Raw genomic sequence first — 22,748 nt, forward strand, 5'->3', positions numbered from 1 at the left:
CCAAATTAGGTACAAAGTGTCTTAAAAACAACAAACTCAATGTTCTGGAGTGGCCATCGGAAATTCTTGTTCTCAATTCCACAGAACATTTGTGAGCAAATGTGAAAAGCTGTGTGTGTGAGCAAGGAGACCAACAAACCTGACCCGCTTACACCAGTTCTGTCAGGAGGAACACATTTTCCACATAAACTGAGGAAATGGTTGGAAACCTCAGAGATTTCAAGAAAGTTAAAATGATTCTCTGAGATGTTTTGGGAGTTCTAACTGACATAAACAGGAAATGAATCCTGATGTGTCTTCTTTTGCTGTTTATGTAAACATCTGGCTTTAACTGTGCGCAAATCATATATACTGTAAGTACTTGAGGGAATATGAAGGAGTTCATTGTAAGCTTTGCTTTGCTTGTTGTAGCCGTACAAGATGGGACTGAGAGTCCAGCAGAGGAGCATGGTGATAATTGTTCTATATTTAAATAGTTTGTTGAAGGGAAAATACAAAATGACTAATTGTGAACAAAAGAAAAAGCCTCCCAAAAGCAAAAAGCTGTGTTTCCATGGCAACACCTACATTACTGTTGACTGCTCTCTCGCCCATTGTTGATCAAACAGAAGTGACTGCTCATCGGCAGCTTTCCAGATGGTGTTCTCTCTTTCCTCTTGTTCCTGCTAGGACGGTGGGAGTTGTGGGCCTGGCAGCAGAGTATGATCACTTCTTGTTTTAAATGCAGGGGAATATTCATCTCAAATATATCCTAATTAGACTAAATAGACTCACTCTGCTACATTGCGAGTTTCTATTTGCACAGGTTGAATTGAAAGAAGATTAGTTTGGCGTTTCATTTTATTTAAGGAAGCATGGTGCAGACCGCTCACTTTGTAAAACTAATAGGGGGCAAAATAAATTATTCACCAAGACTGAAAATAAGTTTCAATGCAGGTAAGACAGGAACAGTCTTTTGTTATATGCCCATTCAACCCTCTTCTATTGAGGTCCACATTCAAAGTAGATACAAAACTAAGTGCAACCTGGACTCGAGTGGTTCATTTTTTAGGAACAATAAAAATGAGTTGGTATTTATTGGGTTGTAGAGCTATTTAAACATGAACTAAAGTACAAAAGTAGAACACTATCAGATTCTACGGGTCTCAGTTAGTGTGGTAAATGTGAAAGTTTATGACAGGACAATTAGGAAAAACAAAACATGGATTGTTTGTTAGGAAGAGCTGACAGGAGAAAGCGTTCTTTCTAAAAACAGAGCAGCATGACTTATGGTGCATTCACACCAGCCCTCTTTAGTCCATTTTAATCAAACTCTGGTTTGTTTGCCAGAGTTTGGGGAGGTGTGAATGCTCAATCAAACTCTGATGTGGAAAAAAAGCCAATTGTGGTCCACCAACAATCCTAAGTCTGGGTTCAGTTGAAGTAAACTCTGATTGCAACGCCAAGTGAATCGGAGACCACTACAAAAACAGGAAGCTGACTACATCGCATGGTATTCTGGGTAAATACAACCAAAACAAACATGCGAGTCAAGCAGCAGATGAGTGAAATCCTACAACCGCTAAAATCTGACGTTGCTCCATTTATATTTACATTTCAGTATCTTCTTCAGACAGGCAAGGGGGTAAACAGAGTTTTCAAAAGGTTTGGTTCAGTGTGAAAGTGAACCACAGCAGCTTGAAATGGAACAAATGTTTTGGTCCCAACTTGAACCAAGTCTACTTTACTATCATCGGTGAAAATGCCCTTACAGAGGAGCAGCAACAGCAAAGTACTGGATTAGCAGAGCTTGCCAATGACTGATGGTGTCATCCAGGAAGTGATACTGTGGAATATTGCCTCTGCTGCCCAGATATTGAGCAACTTTACAGCAGCCCTTAGTCAGAGTCTTCTTCAGATGTACTACTCGGTACCACAGTTCCTTCCTGCCCACAGCATCACCATCCTCAACAACTCTTTGAAGATAATAAGAAAGTAAGAGGGATGATGTTTAATTTCCCTTTGGGATAAGTTAAGTATTTCTGAACTGAATACTACCTGTGAAGTTTCAAGGCATTTGTTTGGAAATGGTTTAAGACCCATCAGCGTTTCAACACATCTGTGAAGCAACAGCATAATATTCCTGTTTAAATAAGTAAAGCATGTTTTTCATTTTATGGTCATTCACTTAGTGGTAATATAGTATTTCTAACAACAAATAGTCCAAAACAATAGCTGGTCATTAATAACACCAACTTCTCATAGACACATGAATCATAACAAAGCAGAAGTACACTTACAGAACTTGGGCTGGAGTGCCTGCGCAGTTTGGGCGATTCTTTCCCAGTAGATGAGCTCTTGGCGGTAATGCAGGCATTGTTTTCCGAGTGGACCCTCTTCACCTGGCTGGCAGGCTTCTCAAACGGGTCAAAGCCACTCTGCGTGCGCTGAACTCTCACCTTCTTGTCCTCAGGGATGGTGTCCAGGGGCTTGATGACCGAGTCTGTTCCCTGGCAGCCGCGTGTGGACATCTTTGTGACACATATCTGTCAAAATGGGGACGTGGAGAAGAAGACAAAAAGCAGGGCGAGGATGAACATAATCGACGTCAACAAGATGAATGAGTAAATATTAACCTGACTGCAAGTCTGTCTTCCACATCCTGTGTCAGTCTGGGTCTGTCTCTCTGCTACCTTTCTGTTAGAATGGGAGCCTTTAATCTGCATCTCTCCTGTTTCTGAACAAAACAGCTTCAGTCAGCCGTCAGCTCTGCGGAATAAGCGGCTGCTGCTGTTCCCAAACATTCACACGTCTCCGCCTTATCACTGACACACATCTACAAACCCATGGAGTACCATCACACATTAATGCTGCAGAGAGCTTCCAACAAGGCAATCATGATCAGGAACTCACCGTCTGCACAATCCCAATCTGTTTTAATTACAAGGCATCTTACCAGTGGCTGTTGCACGGTGGACTCTGTGAATTGGACATAAAGGACTCAGGCGGCATGACATGTTTGCCACGGCTCCCTTAAGATTAAATATTTAAGCCTGGACTCCCCAGCAGGAACTTCTAATTACTCTAGCACACAAACAGGAGTCATCTTGCAGCTCACTGGTTTGTTCTTTAACATCACCCAGGATCTTTTGGACACAGTGAAGTGTTTCTCAAATAAATCTTCTCACTCTTAAATATGCCTGAAATCTACATAAACCAACAATAGGGCCAAATGTACATGCAGCAAAAACTGATGACGAGGTTCATTTATTGCTGACTCTTACTGTGTCATAGTCGCAGGTTCTCTCATACTGGTTGAAGGCACCACCAGATAGGAGGAAAACAAGTCCAGAAGACAGCATAGCAATTGGAGGAGTATGTGTAGTTCTCAGTTTTCTCATTAAGGTCTTAATCCTGATTATTTTATTATAATGAAATTAAAGAAGATGGCATGAATATGTGGTTTTGTCTAAGACAAATGCTCGTGTTTTTTCTGGTGTCAGTGGAGCTGACCAGGTGATTGTATAGAAAACTTCTTATAATCACACTGCAGAAGAGCAGAAGCAACTATTGCGTTGGTGAATCCACAGGGCTTAATCCACATATTAAGCCCAGTGGATTACTGGGAAATTTCGTTTATGCAAATTTGTTGGCAAAGTTAGAAGAATTTATTTTTGCCAATACAGTGGACTCCCACAACCAGCTGAACTCAGTTAGAATACTTGAGATTCCCTCAGAAAACACTTTTACCTCCTTCATTAAACCGTTGCAACACTGTCACAGAAGCTAACGTGCACTGTCGTTTTGATTTCCGGTATTGGGGGAATAGCCAATCATCTTCTAAGAAAATGAATAGAACTCCTGGATTGGCTGCTTTGTAAACGCCAGCATCAAATAGCATTGCACCTAGCTTTTCAGCTTCCTCATATGCAGTTTTTTTAGGATATTTTTGATAAGCTCAATGATAAAAAGAACAATGGCAAATTTTGTTTGTGTTCCTCAGCCTCCAACACACATACGGAAAGTCTTTGTAGCTTTACAACGAAGTTGCACTGACTTCCATTAATTTTTCACTCATTTCTATAACCTTACCCTAATCCTAATCATTATCAGTACATGCCTAACTCCAAACCAAACCTGGACTAAATTCACACCTTAGTCATAACCCTAACACTAAAACAGCTCTTCTTCTTATGGGGCCTGGGTATTGAGCCCTATAAGGAGCAGTGGGTCCTCACAATGTACTATTTGTTGAAAAGATGGGCTCTACAACATATTAAATGCAATGCCACACACACACACACACGTCTCAAAACAAATTATCTCCATTTTCCTAAGAATGTCTCAGTATATTGGACAATTGGTATTAGTGTGACCAGAGTGTATGACAAGCTAGCATTTTTTTAAATGTGTTTTTTTTTTTATTATTTACTCAAATGCGTATAAAATTATTGGACACAAAATTACTATCCAACAAAGAAAATTAATCTGCAGTTGAATATTTTAAATGAGATATAAAATGAAATGGAAACAGTATTTATAGCCAATAAGCGTGCAAATCAGGGGCAAGAGATACACAGAGAAACATGACAGGAGAACAGAACAGACTAACACTGTCACCACAGCTCTTGTCCACATCATGCATGGCCTTAGTGACAGCAGCTGTCATCTGGAGCAGCACGTTAACCAACAAAAGCTAATGTCTTCATTTAGAACCTATCACACTACGAGCCATCAATACTTAATGAGAGTGTGAGAAGAAGACTCGTTCCAAGAAATTCAGAACAGAGGATCACCAGAACAAAAGCCCCACGACACTAAAAAACATCCCTGCCTTTCCTAAAACAAATTCTGATTAAACATAGACAAGCATCGTTCCTGTTGGAGACTAAACAAACAGCCAGAAGGAAGGGTCGACTGTCTTACCACAATTTAAATATTAACCAATGATACAGCTTCAGCCTGGCAGATTCCGTTTCAAACATCCACACAGAAACTGTAAGTATTTTGGAAGGTGGGGGTTTAACTTTACTTATTGGCATTCTTTTATTCAACTTTATTACTACTATTGCACTGAATAATAAAATATGTGACTGTCCTCCTGCACATTGGAATTTTCTGATTATTTTTTCGGTCCAACCTATTCTTTAATCACTTCCTATGCACTCATTCTGAATAGTTTGCATATTGGGAACAAGGGTGTGGAAATTGGTTTTCTGCTATTTTCATAATGGATGTGATGCTTCTGTGATGACATCGCCATCTAGATTTATTTTATAACATATTTCTTAAAAGATAAAGGAATGAACTGATCACATGGGAATAAAAATTCAGAATTTCAATAGTGCCACCAAGTGGTCATGTAACTGTTAGCCAAATAATAAGAGAGCAGGTCTCCCTTTCATACTCTAGGATCCAGTATGTCAACTTTAGTGGATCCTTATCAGCACAGAGAGCACAGACTGAGATTAGGTAATATTATTGAGTCACAGCTCTGATAGTTGAATCACACTGGTACATGTGTGATATACACAGTGTGTGTAATAGAATGTGTAGACATCCATCCAGTGGCATCTATAGTGTTACATTTAGAGTTAGATGATGGCGAAGTGTTTACTATGACATCATGTCTTCCTTAGTCACTGAAACAAAAGGCAGATACACAGTAATGTGACCCGGGCCTAACTGAAAAAGTGCATCTATAAAACATAAACAAGAAACATTTAAATTGCTAAAGTTTTTCAAGTTTTCCTTTTACTCTCCAGCAATAGAACATTTGTCTTTTACTGTAACAGTCATTGTGAAAGGCTAGTATATTATAAACAAAGTCATGCAGTATTTTCAGTTCCTGTCAAAATTACCAGAAGTGTGATTGTGTTTGACGTTTTTTGTTGAAATGGTCTACCAGTAGCTAGAACATGAGCAGGCTAATGTTACTGATCCCAGTTTGCACTGTAAGCGTGCTTGGAAAGTTTTGTGTGTTGGGTTTCCTAAAAAGTGTAAAAGTGTCCTCTAAAGTATCCCTTCCACATCACTCTTCCTTACACCACTACATCTGTTGGCAAGTCAGCATTTGCAGAAATAAACCTGCTTTCTTTCTCCTACATGTGGCAGTGGATGATAATAACAGCACACACAGTAGCATTATGGTGACAGATTCAGCACAGGGACATGTCACATCCAGAGGAGCTGCGATAGATCCAAATACCGCAGAGATGTTATGCATGGCTGCCTTTTTCAGACTCAAGTCAGCCCTGAAAAGCAATGTCAGTCATCAAGGTCAAAAAACTATTTCTCCTTTAATCTAGAATCATTGCTTTGCTCTCTCCAAAAAACAAACAAACTATACTGTTACAAAGAAAAAGACAAAATAATGTGAAAGATAAAAAAACTGGTTTATTTATATTCACAGGGTCAAAATTAAATATCAGAAATACACCAGCTAAAATGTTATTGATCGATACAGATTTTGGCTTTTCTTTCTGGTATGAACAGATGATTCTGAATTTGGCCAATTCAGATACATTTTTATTTTATTATTTTTTTATTTACAGGTATTGTTAAAAACCTCACAATTCAATTCAATTTTGATTCTTTGGATCACAATTTGATTTGATGTTGATTTGATATTGTATACAAATAATTATTTGGATTATCTATTAATATTTTTAAGCATTACTTTTTTATTTTTCTTGCCTAACATACATTACTTTAACAGGGTATCCCAATTTTTGAGCTGCAACATCTGAAAATAAAGAAGTAGACATGAAGTAGACACATGCTCAATGTGAAGTACAAAGTAAAAAAAATACAGTGCTGTAACTGAAAATTGTAAATTGAAGTAACTCCTTTAATTACTCCTTACTTCTTTACTAGGATAATTCATAACATTTTTGAAGAATCATTTTCAAGCATATTTGAAAAATATTGCCATTCTGACCCTCACCCCTCACCAGTTGGTGGTGGTAAAACACACCAAAGGTTTGCCAGTAAACTCAAGAAAAAAGACAAAGGGTTTCAAATGTGACACAGAGCTGATATAGCCAGCAGCAAGTTGCATCATGGCCACTCTCTGCGCCGCCATTGGTGCAAAGAAATGGCGCTGGCTGAACAACTAGCTCATCAAACTCGCTTCTGTTGAGTTCCCTGACAAAAAGTTTAGGAAATGTAGGAAGTGGTACGCTCAAATATGAAAAGTCAAACGTTTCTCCAAAGTATTGCTCACCATGGCGTGAACCGGCTGACCAATGCAATATTGATTCACAGAGTTTTCAGAATCTATATTATATTGGAAGAAAATTAACTGCAATGCATTGATGAATTGATATTCTTGCCCACCCCAAAGGATTACAGAACAAAAACTATCCATATGGCAGCTTGTGGATAAAGTGAGGATTCCCAGTTTCCACCGTCAACAAGAAAGCTAAACTCCACCAAGGATGCAATTATCCCACATTGATTACCTATAAAGTACAACCTCTTTAATCTCTAATATCCCCCGCCATCACCACCATTAACAACATATGCATTTACAATCAGCCAGGAACTGTATTGTTTTCCTATTTATAATTCATTTTGTACTGCTGCACTGACCCCACGGCCCCACAGGGATCATTTAAATTCATCTTATCTTATAGCTGTCATGCAATAATGGAAAATGTGGGCAGTAACACGGCAGGCAGACCCAGGCTAATTCAACTATCTCCAGAGGAGTAGTTACTGATGGCATTAGCTTGAATGATGACAAGAACCATGGAGGCCATAAAAGAACAATCAGCCATAAAGCCTACTTGTGTGCCGTGTTAACTCAGGACTATCAGCAATGTTAAGTCAGCCATGTTGTGAGCCGTGAATGCATTTCCATTACACTGAGACAAAGCAGAGATATCTGCTTGCCTGGTCTCATCATTCCAGCCTCAAGATGACAGTGAGACGATACACCAGAGGAGAGAGCGGAAAAAACACCTCATCCTCCTTCCATTCACACAGTCTACTGAGCACAGGCCTTTGTTACATTGTTGAGTGGCAGATAGAACACTGCATGAGTGCATGTTTGGGACTTTATATGTTGTATCTGTTCCGTGATAAACACGGCAGGATTTGCCTTTGTCAGGGCCTTCTGAGAAAAACCTGAGTAGATGACAGAACCACAGGAAACAGTCAAATAATGACATGAGGAACTCATTGAAGGTTAGGCTGGCATATCAGTGTAGTGAAATGTAAGTAACAATCAAATCTAGTTTATCTCAAACCATCTGAATGTGCAAAGCGAGGGGTCAGATGACACACAGGCAGCCACCATGTATATTTTATATTCTGATTTGTTAAGCGTAGATTATTCAGGTCTGGACTCCAACAGCTGCCCTTTCATTGTAGCACCTTCACACCGCATCAATGTGTGCTGTCAAATAACAAGCCTGCATTACAAAAATCAGATGAGCAACAGCAAAGTGAAGTGTTAGAGCTGCAAGTTCCACTGGGTCAGCTGATTCTCCTTTGTGGCTTACTCAGAGAATTAGCAGCTTGACCATTTATTCTGCCTATGAACCGAACAACCACTGAGACACTGGATGAAGTTACAACCATGTGAACAGGCTATGGTCTCCAGATGGATCAAGATTTGCAGTTGTGATGTGGTCTTCAACCCAACATGACATAAAGCAGAGTAAGTCCATGTAAAAGAATAAAACTAATGGATAACATGGCAGAAATTACTTATTTTGGTCAGCTCTACATAGAGAAACTGAAAATGTACATAAAAAGTAGATGAAATTAGAATAGAAAGTTTTTGAATGTTTTTTCTCGCCAGTCAGTTCTCAACTGCAGCACAAATCTCTGAACATATCTTCTTCCATCCATACTCAGTCAATACTATTCAAATGACAAAGTGTGCCAATGATCCATATGTTCTTCGCTTGTCTTAACACATGTCTGCATCAATGTCAGAGTGCCTCTCAAATCTGAGCTGTAATATATTCTGGAAGTGTTTTCTTGTAAAATACTGGTGTTTCCAATTTGGACTCAGTCCTGGTGTTCCATATCCTTGAGTTCCATTGGCCAGACATCAAACCCAATGTGACTTTCACTTTCACTAAGTGCCTGGCAGGAAAAAAATTATATAAATTAATCCAAGGGATATTTTTCCATTTTTGCTGCAGTGACTTTTTATCATTTCTAGCACACCCCATAATAAAAAAGAAGAGGAATGTAGTCATTTTATGTGGTTGAAAAATGTTCTAACTGATGAACCAGATGAAATCACTATGGTAACAATTTACTGGTCTAAATTTTAACAAGCTCTAACTGCATTGGGACAAGTGGGAAAAAGCAAAAAGAAAAAAACCAAATAAGATCTGACACATAAAGGCTGGTGCTGGAGACAGTAAATTACTAACCTTTAACACTGACATAATTAGAATCCACTTATAGAAACACCATGACAACAAGTGGCCGTTGTTAGTTGTTGTAGTGGCATTCTGAAGGCCTCAAAGTCATGTGTTGGACTTCAGTCTAGTTCTGGTACAGCAGCCTTCTCAGAGTCATTTTCTGTTTAGAACACTTAAAACCCTAAAAACAACCTTCCATCCATCTATTGTTGCTTCCTTTTAGGGTTGCATGGGGATGGTGCCCAGTCCATTGGGTAAGAGTTAGGACAGTTCATCACAGGGCAACACAGAGACTCATAGGACATATAGTCATTCCCACACGCACTCATGCCTGAGGGCAGCTCAGAGTAAATCCAGTAAACTTACAGTAAATCAAATGGTCATGTTTCTGGGCTTAGAGCAAGCTCAGGCAGTTCAACCACTGGCCATCTGTGCAGTTCAAGAATCAACCTACTTTAGTAGGTATGCACAATATATCAACACTAACATTGGTTTATGATTATATTAACAGTTATTTACATGTCAGGAATGGTACTATGAATAAAAATGGGCCAATATACACCCGATATTCATTTTCATGTGGTTGGTGTTTGCGTCTGGAGGGGAGAGAGAATGAGGCTGATCATGTGACAGTGACAGTGAAGCAGTGATTGTGGGAAGGTTAATTGAAGCAGAGAAGTCAGTGGTTGTGATTTTTTTGTTAAAGGTGCACTGTAACCTATAGATAGGGATGAGCAATTTGGACTTTTTATCACAACATTTTTATATTAATTATTATTTGTCATTTTATCAGCGTCACCTATAAAGATATAATGATTCAGTCTCCCACCAAACTGCTGGTCAAACTGTTGGTATGAAGGTTATAAATTAAGCCCAGGGTAAAGCATCTCTTTCTCTGTGTCAGGTCTTTATGAATTTTGTCTTCATTGCTAAACAATCAAGTAAAATTAATATTTTTTTTAAAAAAGGAGCATAAACATATCATTAAAATAAACCAATAAAAAGTGCAAGTCTGACAAAAATAAATAAATAAATAAAAACATCTTGACATTTCTATGGTGCCTATCTCTGTCAGTCAACAGGCAAATGTTGGGATACCAGCCCAATACAGGGTCAACACAGAAATTAACAAACATTCATACATGCGCTGTCTGTGTCCACTTGTGTCACCAAATACAAATCACATGGATGCTCTAGGACTGTTCAGAGAAGCAGCACACCCAGGGAAACTCTCTCCAGGAGAAGCCAGGGCCTATTTTACCTTGAGGAATGGTGGATTCTAACACCACTGCAAAACTGTGTTTGCAGTTTGAAACTAAAGGCAATACTTTTGCATCCTGGAGCTGAAAGAGTGCAAACTAACCCAGCAGATTTTAGGAAGCATTCCTTGTGTTTTCATTGCTTTTCATAAATTGCTAATTGAACCCACAAGAGTATTAGCAAACAAACATACTCTGCAGGTGGTTTACACAGGCCAGATCTAAACAGTTGCTTCTGTTCGACTCATGAAGTTTTCTGACATCCAGCAAATGTCCTGGAAGGGCAAGGTGTTTGTGACGGGCTTTCCAGCACCCAATTAACATCAGGCCATTAATTAGGATGGTGGAGAACAGAAAGCTCCGACATAAATGACTGATTTGGCCGGCTTCCCGGCAGTTTTAGCTTTAGGGAAGCACAGTCATGATTGATCACACTGTGGCTCCTTACCTCATCGTCCTGCCCAGACCTTAGTAGTCTCTTCAACAACAGCATCAACCCTTGTTCATCCTCAAACACTGACAAATAAGGCTGTGAAGCATAAAGCAGGACAGCAGCAGTCAAATCAAAGTACTGTCTGTCCAGAAATGCGGATGTGCTGCTGGCATTTTGTTCCCCTTTAAGATGAATGATGCCCCATAGATTCAGATCAGTCTCTGCATATCATTAAACCAGAAAAGGATTTCAACTGGTTCTCAAAATGAAAACCTGTCTTGACACCATGTCTGTCTGAAACTTGGAAGGAAAACACACTCATAGGACACCATGCCAGTGTGCCAGTTTTGCTGTTCCTGTAAATCTCAGTCCTCTGAAGTTGTTTGTGAATAAGCTGTTGAAGACATGTCAGTCGTCCTACAGAGCACCTCTAAGGCATATTCTACAATGCAAGCAGAAGAGTTTATGACTTTCTTCCAGCCATTTGTTCACAAACTTCAGATTTGTGAAGAGTACAACTCCTCACAAATCATCCGAGATTACATTATTTTGTCATCTCAAACAAAATAATGTCTGAGATGACCTGCAGCTCCGCAGCTCCTACAGAGTTACCATGAGCCTTCTGGTTGCTTCTCTGATTAATAATGTCCTTGCCCAGTTTAGGTGGACCTTCGTGTCTTGGTAGGTCTGCAGCTGGTCCGTCCGCTCTCCATGTTCACATGATGGACTGAACAAAGCTCTAGGATATTGTTCTAGAACCTAACCATGCTTTAAACTTCTCCACAGGTTTCTCCCTCCCCTATCTGCTGGGTTCCACAAAATTAGACAATATCTTAACACTTTTTTGCTTGGTGACTGGAAAAAATAACAATTTCCCCCAATAATTTGAATAAGACTGTTGCTCTGTTGGAGCACAATCAAAACCAAATCCAATTAGTAGCTGAAACACAATAATCATAGGAGGGCAAGGAGCCCTGGTGTAGGTATTCAGATGATCACATTGTAGTGTGTGTGATACATTTAAATAGAATTTCCCATCTGAACAACAGACCACCTGAGATTAGTCTAACAAAAGTCGTTTAACTGCGTACAGATTTCAGGTCTAATTGGGTGTTCATGATGAACTCATTATCACAAGTACCTCTTACGCAAACACCTTTAGTCAGTAGCCACTTGATATGAATCACACCAATGACTCTGTCTCTGAGGAGTTGCATCTGATTAAAGCCAGTGTATCCGCTACTATTCTGGCATTGCTGTACGATAGATCCAGTAAGGTGGAGGAAATTGCTATCTGTTTTCCCAGTTAATCTGATGTAGGAAGCTCTATTTTGCAACTATATGGATCACAGTTAAGTCAAACTGTTTTTGACTTTAATACTTGAATACTTGAATACTTGATATGTCTGGTAATTGTTGATAATTGTTTCATTGTCCACAGCTGCAAAAGGCAAAGCTTAACTTGAGATAAATGTGTGTGCTGAATGTGTACAAAACTAATCCTGCAATTGGTGGTTCAGAATACTGCAGGGAACCAAATGTAACTTTTTGTCCATATGAGATTTTTTAGGACAGTTTGAACAGCACAAATCAGATTGGATACAAATCTGATGTTTTTCACAGCAACTTCAATCTGAATGATTTCACGTCAATAATGTGTGACTGGCAATTTTGCACCAGCGGGTCAGACGCAAACAATGGTTGAAACTAGTAGGACTGGGACCGTCGAGTCATAATGTGGTCTGACTGTACAGAACCTTCAGAACTGATATACATGGACTGCATGTGATGCTACATCTGCTCATCTCAGGATTGCAGAGCGTTCACACTAGAGTTTGATGATGGTCAGAATTTAGATCAGAATGAGAGAACCAGGCAAACATTGAGTGTTAGAACCAGTGTGACCAATGCAATCTCAAACTACAACAAATGTTTGTTAAAAATAGTTAAAAAGCACAAATAATGAACTCTAAGCAGATGTTGCAGCATATAGAAAATCTGATTTATGTAACAGGTTTTCTGTCTTGTTGCCATTTAATACCAAGAAAGATGTGAACAACTTCTTTTGGAGACAAGGTAGAACTGACAAATAGTTTGAGAATAAATGAAGATTATTTAGGCTAATTCCATATGGAAGAGCTTTTTTTTCCTAAAACAGGTTGTCAGTTTCAAACACACCCGCCTCCCACAGGTCTGTTCCCAGAAATGTTTTTGTCCACACAGAAACACCTAGAATGGCCTAAAACCCTACTCTCTCTCTCTCTGCTGTTCACATAAATACACAAGGAACCCGTTTTTTTCTTTAAAAATTTTTAAAAAAACTCTTAAGCCATTTTTGAGGGGACACAAATGGTTAAAAACATTCCTGGTTTTGAACAACAACAAAAAAAACTCCCATGTGAACACTTCATCACTGTTATAGTAACAGCTACTGCTTGAAGAGGTCTGGTTCTTTAACTACAGAACTCCATACACAGAACAAGAATTACATTTTACCTTCTGCAAACATTGTTGCTGGTGGTCATGTTGTTTACTTCCAAGTTGTCACCACCTGAGGGGTCAGGTTGCCAGACAGAGACAAATTCAGGTTGTCTTTTCTTGATAAAAGAAAAGTTTTTTGTTGGTTTGGGTAGATTTTATTTACAGCATTTTAAGAAACACACTGAGTATCAGTAACAAAGTTCTGGTTTCTTCCTGCCTGGTTTATGGGGACCTGAAAGCAGACCACACTAAGTTTTTAAACACTGAAATGTAATCAATATACAGAGAGAAAAAACAGCAGCAGCACTGCAGTGTTTTGTAGGTTTGCACTTCTCAGTTGGGGCAGAGACAGAACAAATTTCTGGATTTAGCCATGGATATTTTTCTTAGAAGTGTCGGTGGTTCTGTATGGACGGTTGGTGACAGGGCATGGCACGTCACAGCATCAATGTGGGCTATTCACTAGAAAATTACAAGGGTGCATTTTTTGATGCAGGTCTCACACTGGGAAACATGTTGCCTTTAAGACTATTAGAGCTACTTTAAGCACATAATTGCTGCCAACAGATAATAGCTTAGGAAGGTTTTCATCCTGAGAGACATGCTTTCTGCCTCTAAAAACAAAGGCAGTTTTTTTTTACATTTCAAACATGCATGTACTTGTAATTATGTTATTTTGAGGTCAACTGGACAATAGCACTAAGCTGTCAAGTATGAAGGCCTGCTTTGAGCTTTCAGATCCAAGTGACAGCATCTGCTTTTCTGGTATGAATGGTTGACACACTGGAAACAGTAAGAAAGAGCTGCGGAGTCGTATTTCATTAATAATTCCAGGGCCTCTGTGCTTGTCTGGATCTCTTTTCTGTCCTCTAAACTTCCAGCTGATGTGGACACCCTGAACCTTGGTGTCCTGCAGATTTCCTCTTGTTGATTTACAGCCAGTGAACCTGGGCTTCTTGTAGTCACTGAGACCATAAACCCAATGATCTCATTATTCTAGAGTCAGATGGGAGGTCACTTGTCTCACTGCTACACCTTTGTGGAAATCAGCCATCCGACAGGAAAAAACTGCTCACTGTAACAACTTGAAGAATTCTTATCAATCCATATCCAAAGCTTTGGCATAGATATTGAACTTTATTTAACTGAAAGGTCACAAAACAGTCAAATAAAAACATCTGTAGATGATGCTAAGTAAGCTAAACATTTTTCAAAGTTTGCAAAAATGCTAAAGCACTAAATCAAAAATTATCTCCACTATTAGCACATTAGCAGAAGTATGCCCACCACTGCATCATAGTCTACTCAAATATTACTGCTGATCATGTCAATCCCTTTATAGAGCACAGGGATTGTGCTCTAATCATCACATCATTTCATACCGCTTTCTTCAACATGACAATAGTGAATGGCCTCTACGACCACCAAATCCTAAGTCCTGCAGAAACCCTTTGGGCTGTAGTGGAATAAGAGATTCTCATTATTGATGTTCAGCTAACACTTTAACATGAAGGTGTCAGCTGAAGGATTTTGGTCCTTTTTTATGAGGACCAAAATCTCTGAGGAATGCTTCTGACACCTTCTGTGGCAGTAAACCTGATTCTAATAATGCGTACCTTAGAAACTGGCTTTGGTGTATATCCAATACAAATTTGAAATTGAAAACTTTAAAAACAGTGTCTTTCTGCCAATCTGAAAGAAATCAAATTTGTTTGTAGTCATTAAAAGGCTGTTAAAACTTCTGTAGGATCACAAGAGAATCAACTTCCAAGTAAACTTAGATCTTAGTGTCAAGTTGTTGCAGTTCACATATACGGCAGTCTCTTCACAACTAAACCAAGTTTGTACCATAACTACCCTCAGATGTCCAGTTCACAATTACAGTTGCTGCTTTCTTCCTTCCCCTTCTCTTATTTCTCACCCTGCTGTCTTCCCAAGGAGCTGCATATGGCCCTGCAGAAAGTCTCTACATGAGTCCAAGGCTCTCGCAGATAGCTTGTCCCTGTTTCTCTCCCTCATCTTTCCCCACAGTACCCAAAATTCCATTCCTGTGGGCTTGGAAAAGAGAGGAGTGTGTTGCAAATTTGCTTGAAGCAAGATGACATATTGTAGAGTGAGCAGAAAAATGCTGCAACCGGGGCATCCCGTCCATTAGCCCAGTCAACATCAGCACCCATTTCACCACCGTAACATAAAATGCTTCCTGTAAGTGCAGAAGAGATGGTGGCGGCAGGGAAGTGGGGCTGACAGAGCTGACGTTATTCCAGGCAAATGGGAACACTGACACTTTGCTGCATGAGCTGCAGAGACATACGCAAAGAGGCACAAACTACCGTCCCCCTTTTCTTGCAACTTCCTTCCTATCCACAGAGTGTCTCATCACATCCTCCTCAGGTGCTCCATCCACAACCAAGCTGGCAAGCTAGCATGACAACCCATCATCAACCTCTGGAAGACAAACCTCTACACACATGTATCATACATGTATGCAGAATCTGCTTGTATCTAAGCTACAAATGCACATTTGCCAACATGCTTGCACATCTGTGAATCGCCTCGTACAGTATGACGTGTGTGCGTGATGTGTCTGGGGAATACCATTCACACTCGTCCACACACACGCGCAGAAGGGTTGTATTCGTAGCAAGGAAAGAAATGGAACTGGGATCATGGATGTAGGACACAATCAGCACCAATCTCAGTCTCCCTCTTACCTTCCAGGAGGAAACAGCTCACCTGGATGCCTCTGAAGCACAGACAGATTGCATTCAGGCCAACCTCTCTCCCTGCAAACCAGCTCAAAACATCTCCTTCCCTCCCTTCTCTCTCATACACACACACACACTCTCTCCCTTCTCTCTCTTCCTCTCCCTTCGCAAGCTGGAAATGACAAGATTGTACTATAAGCAGAGGGGTGGGGGTAAAATCTAAGGCAGCTGAAGGAGACTGCGTTGTTTCTGGCCGACCGCCCCGGGTGACTGTGAGCTTGCGGCTAATAAGGGACGGAGGTAAGGTGGCGGTGGGATGGGGATGCATTTCATGCAGCAGAGTGAGGAAAAAAGCTCAGCAGAGACAACGTTCTTGAAACCCAGAGGGCCCCTGCTCTGCTCTGAAATGGTACAGCCCAGAGGAGTTTAAGGAAGTAGACAGCATCAGCTATCAGTTTATAACACAATCCTCTGTGAATCTGAGATCAGCTACAGTAAGGGAAGGTGAGCCATGTTGGGTAACTGGGTTACCTCTGATCAAATGTAAAAGCTCCGGATCTGGCAGGTCCACAGCTTTCACTGCTGTTAAATGATGCTTTAAACCAGCACAGACTGCATTTGTCCTGCAGTATATCGTATCTTTGCAAAGCAGTTCTTGCCTCTATCGGCTGTTCTCTTATTTAAAGCTATGGGTGATTGTTATTTCTTTATTATGACATACGTAACTATTCCAAAAGAATGCAATAAAAAGTGCAACGTATTTCTTGTCAATTATATATCTGCTACGTACCTGGCTGTCCAGGCTCTGCCTGAATGTGACATTGGCTGCAGAAGTAGAAGAATTCCCATGCTCAACATGAAGAGGAGTTCGTTATGGCTGTTGTATCACCAGCTCACTCCCCATCATCCTTTCATTCTGTGATCAAAGTTCTTTACACCTCATGATCAACTGAAAGGTACCAGCACACAATGGAGTGGGTTGAAGTTAAGTAACCAATATTACACTCTTGTTGCATGATCCATCCATCCATCCATCCATCCATCCATCCATCTATCCATCCATCCATTTTCTAACTCCCTTGTCTAATGGGGTTGGGAGCGGTGCTGGTGCCTATCCCCAACTAACGTTACACTCTGGACAGGTTGCCAGTCTGTCGCAGGGCAACACAGAGACAGACTGGACAAACAACCATGCATACATACACATACCTAGGAAGAATTTAGAAAGACCAATTAGCCTGACAGTCATGTTTTTGGACTGTGGGAAGAAGCCGGAGTACCCGGAGAGAACCCACGCATGCACAGGGAGAACATGCAAGCTCCATGCAGAAAGACGGCTGGACAGGAATCGAACCCAGGACCTTCTTGCTGTAAGGGAACAGTGCTACCAACTGCGCCACTGTGCAGCCCCGATCTATCCATCCTAAAACAAATATGAATGATTACAGGTGATGGAGAACTGCAGACTAGGTGTGTTGTGATGCACAGCAAAGACAGCAGCATCTGTTTAGTCCACGACTGCCCATAGAATGGAGACATCCTTTCTGAGAAGTATGCTGAACATGTTCACGGTTATTTGGACAGCATGAATGAGGATCACAACTCAGAGCTCCGCGCTGAGAAATCACACAGGTGAAGCCTGCAAGTTGTTGGCCATGCCCCTTTGATTCCACAATCACAGCTACATGATGTGAAAGCCCACACAACCTACAGCGATGGTCCAATATGAACATTTGGGCAGATATTGATATTTACTATTATTTCATATATTGTATATAGTATACATATTTCACTACTCTTTTGATACCTTGACAGAAACAACCACATGCTGATCTCACCACTGCTTCTCTGCTTGAGTTAGTCTTCCCACAGTCCTGTGCATCATGACTCACATCACTGTCACATGACCAAACAAACGTCACATAACTAACCTCCTTCCGGATCCCCTCCGGACAAAAACCAATAAATAAATATTGGTTGTTAATATCTGGCCATTTTTATTTATCGGAGCCATACTAATATGTGAAAAATTACCAGTATCGGTCAATACCAATATTACCGACGATATTTGCATCCTTAATTACTTTGTATGTTAAAGGACAAACATGTGTAATGAAGGGTGTCTGTCTTCATGTTCATTGTAAAGCCATGATGTCTGTTTGAGGTTCCTATTTTGAAGAAAGAAAGGAATTAGTTGTTGAGACATACTACTAAAGTTGATTAATATAAAACTGCTAGTTGTGTTGGTGGATGACAGTCAGACAAAAATGTAGTAACAAAAACCTGAACATCCAGATGCTGTAGAAGTAAACTTAAGTGATTAAATCTAATCACCTTAATTCCTTTGCTTCTTAGTCCACTTCCACTAAATGCTGAATCACTTTTTCACTGAAGTGACCTTTATTAGCAACATGTGAGCATCATCTCTCTTACCAGTCTGCAGCAATATACGTCCATACAGGGACAGTTAAATATATACAGTAGCATTATTTGATTGTGTTGTGCAACACTCCTTTCAAGCCTCTGTGACATGAACTCAGTGTCATCAGTTGTAGTCACTGAAACATGTTTTTTAACGTTAGTTGCAAGTTTGTTACTATTGAATTGTTGAAAAAGGAATCACTATGATTTATCCAATAAAACACCTTCTTCTTGTTTTCCGTATCATTAAAGCTTCAACCCTGTAGCTCTCTGCATAGGTTCAGCTCTAAAACAAATAGGAGGAATATGTTATCCAAAGCTCTTCATTAATAATTCATCCTGAAATAAACAGAAATGTCAGATTCTGTTTGATCTAACCATTGAAGCTAAAACATCCTCCTTATTTTGGAGCTTTGTGTAGTACACAATTCATTCTTTACATCTAACATATACAGTACATTGATGTCAACATTTGCAACATTTTTACCAGCAGCACTGTAAATACATTACATTACACAATTACATACAATGCCTAAGCCACTTTTACGGACTGAGGCACAATAATCAAACTTACAAACAAAATATCAAATTTTGGAGATGGCTGTTTGCAGTCCTTTTTTGTTGAAAATAATAAGTTCCCTCACATCAACATTTGATGAAATGACACTTTGTGTTGCCTGGTTGATTGATTAAAAAAGAAAGTTGTTCAAATATCTTTCTCATTATTTAGACATTTGGCAGATAAATGTAGTGTTGTTAATCCTAACTGACCTGAACTCAACACATATCAGGACCCTTGCTGTTTGTGAAGTTGGACTTGAAGGCAACATCTGGTTCTGTTCTGGTGACCTCTGTGGAATGTCTGGAGATCATTGTGCAAAGATGAATTCTTCATTAAATAAAGAAAGTTATGGATAACCCGGAGCATCTTCTTCATCAGACACAACAGTGTGTCTCCAGTCTGAGGCTTTTCCAGAGCTACTGTAGCACTGACTGCTACAGGACATTCTTCCAGCCATCTACAACAACTCTGAAGAAAATTGGACAGTTTGAGTTGCTGCAGTTATTAATTACTCTTTGGAATTAATATTATGTATATTTGAATTGAATCATATTGAATTGGTCTAAAATATAATATATGTCATGTGATTTAATAAGAAAAACTGGTAATATGCCTTTCTATACACTGTAAATGTGTTTTCAGCTGTAATAGCAGGCATGTAAAATATAATTTGTTAGAGGAGAAATGAAGGAGCAATGTGTCCCAAAATACATTAAGAGTTAAGCTGTTTTACCTTCTGCCACACAAACACAATACAGTAATCTATGTTATCAGTACCTGAAGGAGGAAAACCTGACTCCCACAGAATGTCACACTCTGTCACGCTCCACAAGAGAAATCTAGCACACACATTTCCTTTCATGTTTGTTTTTTTCCACACAAAACTACCAGTTTTCCTATTTTCCCATTGCTCCTGCTCTCTTTGAAATGGAGTGCCTTGATGGACAGGCCGGTTGCTACAGGAACCACACCATGCCTCTTGCATTAGAGTGAGGCATTAAGGTGTGAAATTCAAAATAAGATTGGATTTAGATTGGACCTAAACTGGAGTCAATTTCCAAGCCAGGGCAAACAGTAATCAGTTGAAACCATGACATGTGCAGTGGAGGCCATTTGCATTTTAACAAGATTAAAACTCCACAAACACACAGTGTGTACATCCCCAGTCCTCAGCTGCAGTTTATGAATATATGGGTCAGCTGTAGTCAAGATGCTCAGTTGGAGATGGAGATCATATATTCCACATAATACACAAAGCAGTACACACACACTTTTTAATATGTAAATTGAACAAAAAAAGCCCATTCCCCACCTTCCCTGGTGGGAATTAAACCGAAGACTTTCTTGCTGCAAGGCAGCAGTGCTGCCTACTGCTTCACTGTGCAGACCAAATTCAGTTCAGTTGAATACATTCATAAAGCAGAAAGTAAAAGCAGAACTCATCCAAGGGCACTTGAAATAAAACAAAGCAGAAAATTGAAATCACATCATGTTTTATATTCACATTCATCCCAACTACTGCAATAAGTCCATGTTGATCCTGTTGAGAAGCAATTCCAAACAATCAGGTTCAAGCCAATCAATACACCGTAGTAAACCAGAATGTGCAGTCGACTGCAAGTCCATACAGAGCTCATATCACTGATACCAACACAATACCAATTCTTTTTATTAAGTTTGATATATCATAAAACTTTTGATCTTCAGGTATTTTAGTGGTTTTTCCTATGATTTATTTTAAGACATAGGATGGTATTTGTCCAAATTTTATAGGTGTCTACAAAATACTTTAATTAACATAATAAACCAGAATAATAAAAAAAACTAGTGTGTAAAAAAGCAAGTCAAAACAAAATCTCTTTGAGTAACTACCAGACAAACATAAAATAAAATTTCAAGAGGAAATCTGTAACCAAAGTATCAATCTTACCACACTAACATCAATACATTACTGGGTATTAATAATCAATATTTTGGATCATTCTGCTCACCCCTACTTCACTCTGATCCAATCCCAAATCTAAGAATGAACCAAATTTTGCCACTTAATGTTCACAAGGATAAAACCTGTTCCAACTATGAATCAATGTGTTCCACACCGTCATTAAACTGCAGCAACAGTGTGGATCCGTATTTGTTTGTTACTGTATGCTCTGATGGATTTACTGTATATCCAAAATAAGACATTTTTTATATATTTTTTTCTTCATCACAATATATCCCACAAAACATCATGGTGACCCTTCTTGTCTACATTTCTCCTCCTCCCCCTCTATCCTGAGAATGAACAGAGGGACAAGTCTCCGTTCAACAGGAGGACGCCTGCAGCAAGCCAAACCCAGGATGGACAGACATCTGAAAGGACAGACATCTGGAGGTACTGATATTTGCATTTTTAGTGCATTTGATTCCCAACACTGCTGGCCCCCGACTGGGAGGACATCTCACACTGCTTCTGCATCACGGCTTGGTTTCTGCTAAATTTATAAAATAATGAATCAGTTTCTTTTTTTAGCTGCTGTTGTGAATATGCATTTATGGTTCCATTTATTTCTATCCAATTTATTAAATTAAATATTTATTACTGAATAGTTTTTACCAAATCTGGAATTTTATTTCACTCAGAAACTCTAATGGAAAATGGGGAAATAATACGCAAACAGCAACTTTGTTCATCAAAACTCCCTCTAATGATGCAGTCGGCACATAGAAAAATTGGTCTCGCTGCAGCTGCAGAGAAAGTCTGTACATAGGCAATAAACCACACAGTCCAACCACTGAAATGTTGCCTCATTAAACAGAGGCCACACTGTGGGAGACCCATATTGATTCATCCATCAAAGACTAATTTCAGTGGTATTTGCTCCTTTATTTGGCAACCTGGTGCTCTGATGTGGACTTGGGTCGATTAAGTTCAGCCGAATATTTGCTCGCCCTCTCTGGCCTGCTGAACCTGACAGACCTCAGCTTGGTCTGTCTGAAATCTGATCCTGTTACAGGTGTTGGGTTCAATCCAACTCAACAGATGGGTCAACAGAAGGTCTGCTCTGGGGTCTCCCACAGGTCCTCTCACTGGGTTTTCTCTTTTATAACAAAACATTTGAGCTGAAAGACAATAGACTCACATTAGCAGAAGGAATGATTATTTCCTTCCATGCAGCAAAAGAAACATTTTGTCTTTTGTGTGTCTTGATGAGCACAAGCAGGTTCACATAATGTAGACATTCATCTCTGCATCCATCTCCTTTGCTGTGGCAGCATAAACTTTTTTTTTACTTCTTCACATATTTTATATTTCATGGTGCATCTGCATAATGCAGTTTCCTTGTAAGGTTTTAAAGGGGAGTCTGTTTTCGTTGCTGTTTTCAGTTAGTTTGTCTGCAGCCAAGATAAATCAGGGTCTTCGTGCACAAGAAAACACAGTTTATATTAAAGACTTAAATTATACCGTTTCAAACTGTGTTGCCCAGTTGAGAAATTAAAAGGTAACACTCAGGTAAAGTGTACTCTTCTTAAGAG

The 22,748-nt window shown here is 39.6% G+C and overlaps 1 protein-coding gene across 4 annotated transcripts in view; it reads right to left on the reverse strand.

Moving 5' to 3' along the window:
* The window catches only part of cdk14 (cyclin dependent kinase 14), a 156,286-nt gene that overhangs the window by 106,570 nt on the left and 26,968 nt on the right, over nt 1–22,748 (reverse strand). The window contains exons 1-2 of one of the 4 annotated variants that reach the window (XM_032558883.1): nt 16,275–16,479; nt 2,280–2,525 (exon numbers count right to left, since the gene is read on the reverse strand). In XM_032558883.1, the coding sequence (XP_032414774.1) occupies nt 2,280–2,510 (231 nt within the window). In that variant the 5' untranslated portion in view covers nt 2,511–2,525; nt 16,275–16,479. Of the gene's footprint in view, nt 1–2,279; nt 2,526–2,672; nt 2,693–16,252; nt 16,480–22,748 lie in introns of those variants that run through there. The other 3 variants (XM_032558886.1, XM_032558885.1, XM_032558884.1) reach the window with 3 other exon arrangements.

Source organism: Xiphophorus hellerii, chromosome 3 (assembly GCF_003331165.1).
Source record: "Xiphophorus hellerii strain 12219 chromosome 3, Xiphophorus_hellerii-4.1, whole genome shotgun sequence".
NCBI classification, from domain to species: domain Eukaryota; kingdom Metazoa; phylum Chordata; class Actinopteri; order Cyprinodontiformes; family Poeciliidae; genus Xiphophorus; species Xiphophorus hellerii.